This window comes from Parasteatoda tepidariorum, chromosome X1, assembly GCF_043381705.1.
Source record: "Parasteatoda tepidariorum isolate YZ-2023 chromosome X1, CAS_Ptep_4.0, whole genome shotgun sequence".
Taxonomy (NCBI): domain Eukaryota; kingdom Metazoa; phylum Arthropoda; class Arachnida; order Araneae; family Theridiidae; genus Parasteatoda; species Parasteatoda tepidariorum.
Genome location: NC_092214.1, coordinates 31,073,364 through 31,083,266, shown reverse-complemented (window position 1 = coordinate 31,083,266; position 9,903 = coordinate 31,073,364). Strand labels below are relative to the sequence as shown.

The 9,903-nt window shown below is 27.0% G+C and overlaps 1 protein-coding gene across 6 annotated transcripts in view; it reads right to left on the bottom strand.

Moving 5' to 3' along the window:
* LOC107445941 (copper homeostasis protein cutC homolog) overlaps positions 1-9,903 on the bottom strand; it is a 33,740-nt gene that overhangs the window by 17,515 nt on the left and 6,322 nt on the right. For 5 of the 6 annotated variants that reach the window (XM_016060453.4, XM_016060454.4, XM_071187399.1 and 2 more), the window contains exons 3-6: positions 7,728-7,787; positions 4,307-4,472; positions 3,099-3,139; positions 1,713-1,748 (exon numbers count right to left, since the gene is read on the bottom strand). In XM_016060453.4, the coding sequence (XP_015915939.1) occupies positions 1,713-1,748; positions 3,099-3,139; positions 4,307-4,472; positions 7,728-7,787 (303 nt within the window). The remainder of the gene's footprint in view (positions 1-1,712; positions 1,749-3,098; positions 3,140-4,306; positions 4,473-7,727; positions 7,788-9,903) is intronic. The other variant, XM_016060456.4, reaches the window with a different exon arrangement.

Genomic DNA, 9,903 nt, shown 5'->3' with positions numbered 1-9,903 from the left:
ATTTTAAATTAATATTGTATAGATTAACAAAGGAAATTATTTAGTAAAGGAATTTTTTAGTAAATAATTGTTTTTCTTAACTTTCTTCGTGTTTTCTTGTATATATATATATATATAGGAAGAAGAATTTAAGTAGCCTTTCATAGAGGTATTGATTCAAATATTGACTTCCTCTAGAAATTTTGAAATATATAGATGCTAACTCCTATCATAAGATTTTAAATATGTATTATTTTTTACTTCCTCGTTAAACTATTTTTCTACTAACTAAGATAGATATATGTTTTAGTGTTGAAAATAATGCTTACTAATTTCATTTATTTTCTATAACCTTAACAGCTCATAAAATTTATAAATGGAGGTTGATTTCACTCTTGTGACGTCTGCATATTCTTGTAAGTAAATTGAGAAAGAAGCACGATTTACTCTTTTTTTTTTCTCTCGAATGAGTTACCATTTAATAGCCTTTGACATAGATTCATAAGTTTATTATAATTGTTGAAGGGTTATGTCTTTGTATTTTATCATTCCTCGTTCAAACAAAATGTCATTAAAATTTGTACACTAGTTCTCAAGATATTTGTCTTAATTTTCAACATAACACAAGCTATTTTTTTGCTCATCTCTAAATTTTATATTGTATGTTTTTCAAACATCTTCCATAATTTTGAAGGGCATTTTTGGTTTAAACGATCATTTAACTTTTGTTGCATTTAAAGGAACAGCTTATATGATAGAGATAGTTAGTTTCTTCTAGCCTTAAAAATTGAATATTTTACTTTTGAATGGATTATAAAAAATTTCATTATCCCCAATTCTGTATTCGTCAGTTATTATTTACATATTTAAAGATTGATGATACTCTAACAATGCAGATCTAACAAAAAGTGACAAGAATGTAGGAGTAAGGTAGCAATAGACCACCTCTCACCACAGATGTAGTAAAAGAGAATCCCATCTTATACACAGTTGTAATCACAATTTCACTTGAAAAAAACTCTGAAATAATAATTACTACTTCCCTTCTTCTACTAAGGAGCCCAGAAACTGCTTTTTGTAAAGAAAGGAAACAGTAGAAAAAAAAATGTAAGTAATCGTCAGAAATGGATGAAGGAAGAGGAATTTTTTATGTTTAGTATGCTTAAATAATCTCTCTTGAAGGTCAAGTAAATTTGCAGTATTATCTAGAGATCAACTTTAGTAGAATTTTTAAAAGTTTAAAATTTTTAATGATTTGTTCATATAAGTTATATTTAATCATTTAAGTTATCTGCATATTTGTAATAGACACGTAAAGTCAACGATTGCTCAGCACAATAAAATTTTGAGCTACACAAGAGAGGAAATACATTTTCACTGTCACTGAATTTTGCAGCTGTCACGCTTTTCCCAGGAAAGTTTATCTCCACAAAGATACAGTACTTGCAATTTTGTGTTTAAAACAAATTTAAAGCATATTTTGTGACAATTTCAATGCAGTTATTTAAATTATTTAATAGTTAAAACTTCTAAATAATTTTTCAATTTTTTTATTGACTTAAACTTTTATCTGCAGAGCCAAGAGTCTCACTATTTGGCAAAAACTACTAAATAAATAAAGATGGTGCATTATAAACTTAATTTTTGTGTTAATAAGTTAGATTAAGAACAAAAATTTTAATATTATCACTTTTCTGAAGAATGCATTTATAAAAACTTAATAAAACTTATACCTCGATGAAATGTAACAGGTTTATTGCCACATTCCTCTGAAATGAAAAAAACAAAAGTTTAAAAACTAAGTCTACTCTTTCAAATAACAGTTGAAATAAATTAATGATTATGAAACAAAAGATGAAGAACTTGTTTGAAGAATTTGTTAAGTGATATCTTATCCAGTTTGAGAACATCAGTTTTGAAATATATAGAGAGAAGAGGAAGCTGTTTACAAAAAATTTTACATTGAAAATTGCCTAATTTAAAAATCTAACAGAATAAATTATATATTATCTAGCCAAAAGTATCTGGACATCTACTGAAAGAAGTGGATCTGACCACTGACACAATTAGAAGAGCAACTGGGGGATATAAAAAGAGTTGGTAGTGATTTGCCAGGTCATATTATGGGCTTGTGAGACAATGATTAATTCAAAGGAGCTTAGTGACTTTGACAGTGGGATGTCGCCTTTCTGTAAAATCAGCTCTCTAAATTTCAGAAATTTTATAGAAGCCAAAATCCACTGTGAGTGATGTAACTGTGAAGTAGAAATGTCAAGACAGTAAAACTGCAAACTATTAAAATTACAGGTAGGAAAGAATTAGCGAACACAGCTGTAGAACTCTGTAAAGGGTAGTGAAATAAAAACACAGGTCCTCATTAGTTGAAATCACTCAAGAGTTCCAAGTTCATCAGGTGTTAGTGATAGCGGGACTATTCTTCGAGAGTTAATAAGGAATTCTGTGGTTATTCAGTTGCTCACAAGTTGAACATCTCTCCCCAGAATGCAAAGTGTTGATTGCAATAGTGCTAAGTTTACTGTCATGTGTTTTAAAATTTTTTTTTCTTTTTTTGGAGATCTTGCTTTATACTATGGCATTCTGATGGTCATGTTTGGGTTTGGTAGATGCCCAGTGAGCAGTTCTTAAATGATTGCATCTTGCTAACTGCAACTTTTATTGGAACAAATCTTTATTATCTTTGGAACAAATTAGAACAAAGATTATGTAGCCAGAAAAATCTATCATCTTTATTGTAAGCACTCACTTCAATTATGGCCATCCATTAAAAACTGGTGAAAGTCTTTCAGAGATGTGCAGGCTGTTATCGATGCAAAAGAAGAACTAATATTAAATATCACATTAAAATAGCGAAAGGACTCTCCAAGTCCATACCTCTTGAAGTCCAGATACTGTTGGTCAAATAATGAAATTGCTTTATATTTACAGTTAACCATAGCATGATTTTAAAACAGGAAATCAATTTTCCAAATGTTAGTGATTTGTTAAAGAGTTATAGCATAATATAATCATAAATTAGAAAAATATAATTGTATCTTATGAAGACATATAAGTATAGAGAAAATATTTATTCCCATACATTTTGATAAAATATTACATACTTAACAAAGAATAACATACTTCTTTATCAACATTATTTTTCCTGTAAAAGAATAAGAAACTTATAGAATTCAAGTAACAAAGAATTTTAATAGTAATTTATAAATAAATTAACCACTACTATAGTCAGAGTCTGATTGTGAAAGCCAATATAAATGAGACTGTTAAACTAGGGGCGTTGGGATGAGAGGTCACTGCGATCTCCCAAAAATTTTCAACATTTGGCAAATTTTTCCAGGCCATTTCACAAAAATACAAAATAATTTTCTCTACTTCTTTTTTAGAAAGCACAAATAAAATCAACAAATATTACACGTTTATTTGACTTTCTTAAAAGTTCACATAAGTATAATTTTAGATATGCATTTCAAAATTATAAATCTGTTGCTCTAATGCAGATTACATGCAGCACAAATTGATCTTAATTATAAAATACATTCAAATTTCTATATAAACCATACAAAGGTGGATGCTTAACTAGTGGAAATATTTTTGCTAATGATTAAAAGAAAAAATGAAGGATTGAATCATAATAGAAGTTATGTATAATTATTATAGAATGCCATGTGCGTGTGATCTTGGTCATGAAAGAATGGACGAGCTTTTTAAAAACATTGACATCTAGAAAAAAGTAAATATTAACTCAAACAGCAAAATAACAAGGTCATTTTTATAACGTTTAGGGAAGGTACTTAGTCTTCCTACAATATATGGATTTGGACGAATGAATACAAAGCAAATTGACAACACTATAACATTTAATATTTATAGTTATTTACAAGTTAATAAATATTCATAATCACAATTTATTCCATTAATCAAATTGAAGTATAAATTTTATAACCACTTTAAATATAAAAATATAATTAATAATTTTTACTTATTTATGTTTAATCATCTGGTAAAATCATTAGAGTTACTCTTGATGCTTCTTTATTGTAAGTAAATATAATTGCAGGCTTTTATTTATTATTCAGTCAAATTAGGAACTTCCCTCTTTTCAAAAATATTAGTTTGAGGTACTCCTGGTGGTAATCACAACCAACAAATACAGTGTCAAGAGCCTTGACTTATCTTAATCAGGCCCTGATTAATTGGCAATTTACAACTAGCAATAGCATTGTAACTAGTATGCATGTTATATCAACCAATATAATATTGCAAAAATTTTAATTGATTAATTTGATTTCAATATAGCATTGCACTTTACCTGAGAGCACCCAGAACAAAACCATTGATTCCAACAGACAAGGCTGCTCTAATGTCATCTTTCATCTGCTCAACTTCTAATTCACTATAGCTAAAGTCTCCATCTCTGGCTCTAATCATTGTAAAAACTGGTATATTTAAATTCTCTTTTATTTTTCTTAAAAAACCTACAAATAAAATACAAGAATAGTAGTAAATTATCTTATATTAAAAAAAATAGTGATGTGACAATAAAATAAGGACAAGCCAAAATCAGATGTTCAAAAATTAGAACATATTAAAATCATTAAAGTTGTGCTGCATTGAATTTGATCATTACTTCATTTGTGTCAAGCCATATCTTTTTATAATTATGATAAGTGTAAGCTTTGGTATAATTATTTTCAAGGAATTTATCAACAATATTTGCAATAACTATGATTTATCCATTACTTTCACACCATCAAAATAGTAAAGGAAAAATAATTTATCAATCGGAACAAGAACGAAGAACATTTTTGACTGAATTTTGAGTTTAATTTTAAGTTTAATTTAATTTTAAGTTTAATTTAAGTTTAATTTAATTTTAAGTTTAAGTTAAGAACATTTTGAGTTTAATTTTAAATGAATTCCTTTAACTAAAATAGCTCAAATAATGGTGTATTTTCAAATATTTTTAAAGAAACAATGTTTATAGTTCTGTATTTAATTAGATGTGTCCTTTTATTAAATTAAACATGATTTTTTTAAAATAAAATTATATGTAGCATTTTATTTTTGGATGAAAACAAAGTTGTTTGAAAGCATAAAGAATTTGAAGTTTCATTTACAATTTAAAAGTCTTATAAATTTCATAAATAATTTTAGAATATTTATGAATATATATAGAATTTGTTACATGAATATAAAAGAACAATTATTGTATGAACATGATGTAAAACAATTCTAACAGTTTATAAATGAACAGTTTTAATTGTATTAAGAGATTTGATGTAAACATTTTCTAAAAAATCTATTAAAAAATGAATTTATTCAACATTTCCTTGAAATCCATAGAAAAACTTCGTTAAGAATGAGAATTTTCAATGGCACGATTTATTTAGAGTATGATAAAATGCTAAAAAAAGCTGTGGCAAATAATTTATCAAACTGATAAAAAAGTTATTAATAATTTTAGTTTAAACAATTATTTAAAAAAATATAAGTTAATAAAAAATGTTCATTTATCAAAATTTTGAAGATTAATTCTATTCGATTAAATATGAAGATAGATATTGAACAACATTATTGATCTCTTAAATAATCTTCAAAATAATAACTTCAATTCCAAAATTAATATTTTTATTTCATTGTTGGGTAAAAATATATTTAATTAATATCAAATGAAATAGATTTTTTTTGATTAAGCAATTAAAAGTAAATAATTAGGAATTATATGTATGTTATAATGTATTCTGATTTTAAAACTTATCTTTTATAATCGCCAATAAAATTGGGTAAACAATAAAAATAACAAAAAGAGAGAGAGAAAGAGAGAATCTTAAGGTACACTAAAATTTTTTTCCTGTACAATGGAATTTTCAGTAAAAAGGCAAATCTCCAACTAGTTCAACTTAGAACAAATTTTCCAAGCCTGAAGAATAGACTTGCTATCTCTATATATTACTGTTGTAACCTATTACATGAAAAAAGACTTTAAGATGAATGCTACATTTTAAAAAAATATAATAATATATATTGAAGCTAATACCTCTCTATTCCAGCCTTTCTTTTTTTCTTCATTTATATTTTACTTAACCAACTTGATTTGTTCGATTTTCAAACTCTCTGCTCCTTAAAATTAATTGGCTATGGCTTTTCTGAGTCTATACCATTAACGATTTATTTTTAAAAGATTTAACACTTTTTTCTCTCTGGTTTTCTTGCTGGTTACACAAAGCAGCATGTCGTCTTTCTTTTCTCGGAGATGCGGACTACAGTCCGTAGCGAGGAAATTCATTCCTTTCTTTACATCCTTTTCCTTAAATTTTAATGAAATCCTCAAATCATAATTATTTTCTGTAAATTGCATATCTACTTTCTATACCTTTAATTTCTTTTAAAATTAAAGATCCTTTCAAATTTAAGCGTTCTTTCTGTATTTATCTTATTATCACCAGTTAAATTTCTCTTTCTCTTATTTTTATGAATGACGCTTTTTAATTTCTCTAGTCACCCATTTTTAATTTTAGGCTTTCTTTTGTTAAAATTGTGTCAAAAGATAGGTTTTACAAGTAAATTGTGAGTTTGTTCTAAATAAATGTTGGGCTGAATTAAAAGAATGTGTGAATATACCATTTTATTTGTCTTCAATTGGTGATGGTTGTTGTTTTTTATTTCTCCTGTATGTGGTGAGTACTTTTTGTTATTGTTTTGGGTATTTGCTTTATTTATTTTTGGAAACATCTCTAAATTATGTTAAATGTTATATTTGTATTTGGATTTAGCAAGTCATTGTCTTTTTACCTATGTTCTTGGTTAATTCTAGTTTCCACCTTATTCCAAATTTGGTGATAGCAATTTATCCAAACCTCACACTTTGTGACTATTTGAACCTATTGAGTTATTGCCATCCCACGATAGTTTTGTACCACCACTTTTTCTTAATGATCACATTCCCCTTAATTTAATTTATCTTGATTCTATTTCTGGCCTTAATTAATGACTATATCCAAATACAAATTTCATCCTATTCCAAGATATATAATATTTCTATTGTGATGTGAACATATTTACATAATTATTGAAACCATCTAATCTATCACCAATCAAATTTCAATCCATTATCTTAAAATATAAATAATTATCCAATTAGCACCAAAATATATTATCATATTTCTTAAAATGTAACAAAGAAAATATGTGTTTCTTGTATATTTTTTTTGTGGCTGAAAATAAAGAATTAGTAATTATTTTTTGTTTACCATGTAGTGTTTTTCTAGAAATCTACATTTTAGCTTGGTGACCTTACGTATTTTAACAACACAGAATGGCAACTTACAGGCAAAGGAAAGGCCACTCTTTGACAGTGAGACCATTGCCAACATTCTTTTTAAACAAGCCTTACCTACCTTCCTGAATTCCAACACTATAGATGAATTAGGAAGCGGAGTATGCAAAAATTCACTAAATGCATGGAGACTTTTCTCCAACAAAAATGATATGTGATTTTCCATTTGATTTGATATACAAATCAAGCATCTATTGTTTATACGGAATCATAGTTTCATCTAAAGGATGTGAAAAACATTCAAATTTTTTTGTACTGTGTTATTCAGCTCTATAAGTTTTTAAGCACTACAAACAGCTTTTATTTCCAAATGATTATAATCTTTAAAATTTCAAAACTATACAGGAAAAAGATTAAAAAAATACTAATAAAATTATGAAAATGTAGATCTTACCTAAACTTGGAGTTAAACCTCCAACTGCAAGGGCTTGACATAATTCTATTCGATCTGCACCTATCAAATTAAATTAAAAGTATTTTAATATAAAAACTAAACTCAGTGGCACAACAGCCCATAGAGGGCCCATCTCAGTTTTCTTGATGTTGGGCTCTGGGGTGCAGGATCAGATGTTCCGGTTAGGTGGTCAGCTGAATGCGAAACCCCCAATGTTTAGTTCCCAAGCATGCTTGGTACTCATTTATCGACCCACTATAGGGATGAAAGGCTAAGTCAACCTTGCCTGGCCCGAGGATCAAACCCAGGACCTGTGACACGGGAGCGCAAAGCGCTACCACTCAGCCACTGGGCGTCATTTTAATATAAACTATTTGAATTTTTAATGAATTCATAGCCATTTTTAAGGGGGAACAGTAGTCCTCCAGTGTTCATAAGGCCCCTCTTCAAGAGTTGTGAATTTGATTGAGTTTTTTTCTTACACCATTGCTCTGACCAATCTGTTAAAAAAGAGTGTGTGTGAGAGATAATTAGATAAAATATTAAACAAAAAAAACTGCTTAATGATATGTATAAGCATACGTTTTATATATGTCATCAATTATAATATGTTACAGACAGAATTATTCATAAGAGGCTGAAAATAAATTACTTTTTCATAATTACTAAAATACTTTCACAGGCTTACAAAAATACCTTCACAGGCTTACAAAAATACTTTTTTATTTAGCATTTAGTCTGGTAATTCTGGTGAGAAAAAGAATTTTTTTCAACCATGTTATTTATATTCTTTGTTTTTTGGGTTTAGACTTATAATGCAAGGCAAACATTTAGAAATTTTTAACATGTATTTTAATGTCTGTAGAATTTTATGCCTATAACTAATTTTGAAGGAAAAAAAATATTTCTGAAAAGTTGATTTCACATGAACACATGAAAAATTCCCAAGAAAGTTTCTAGGATTCTCTTTTTTTTTATGGAAGAGAATATAAGCAGTAGCTTCACTTTTGAAATTTTCATTTCCAATATTAATTTGCAAAGTTGAGATATTTAAAAAAAACAAACATCAAAGCTGAACAATCATCCAGATGACAAAAACATCAAAAAACATTTTTAAAAAAAACATCAGTGATGAAGAACAAAAGTTTGTGAATTATTGCAGCTAATGCTATTTTACATATCTTTTACTATCAAGGTTGATAAAGTATTTTTAAAATTATTTTAGTTTTATATTTTAAAATTAGTACTTCCTTTAAAAAAAAAACTAATAATATTTTGTAAAATAATACTTACAATAATGTTAAATAGTTTTCAAAACTCTTAAATAATGTTAGTTCTTAGAAGAAGTAAAAACCGTTAAAAATACTTAAACCGTTAAAATACAGAAGGTGAATACTCAATTGTACGGCAGTCATTTTTGGATAATGTTATTTGAAATATTTATTACTTGCATAAAAATTCCAATTTTGTGTTTATTTATTTTGCAAATGGAGAGTTGAAGATGAAGACTGACATCCTAACTTTAAAATCTCACAAATATATAAATTTTAAAAACAAATTTCAAAATAATTGAGGGTAATATTGAAAGCTCAAATTATTTTTTGTATGAAACAGAGCTGTTTATTTTTTTATTTATTTTTAATTAAAAAATTTTGCAAGGATTTTAAAAAAACCAAAAATAATGAAGCAATAATTTTTCTTTGCAAAATGACGTAAAAATTATTATTTACAATATTTCTGATAAGAGATTTCAGAGATTGAGAAATGTACAAAATGAAAAACACACTTTTTTTGTTCAATATTTGATTTTCTTCAACAAGTTAAGAAGAAAGATGCTGGCAAAATAGTACAATGTTCTAAAAAGAATACTCTAATATTGCATAACTTTTGAAGCTTCTAAGAAAGTTTAAAATCTCTGAATCAAAGAAACTGTTAAAGCAGGGTTGGCAGGTTTATGACAGTTTTTGACGGTTTAAACCATGGTTTAAACCGTCACGTCAAAAACCTCATTGTCAAAAATGTCAAAAACCTATATTCATATGTGAAATTTAATTAATACATAAAATTTATGTATTTATTATAAAGGATAGTGTTTCTAAATATGTTCTAGAAAAAATAAATTTAAAATTTTGAAGAAACAATTCAATAGTTTGTAGTAACCAAAATCTTGTACTTT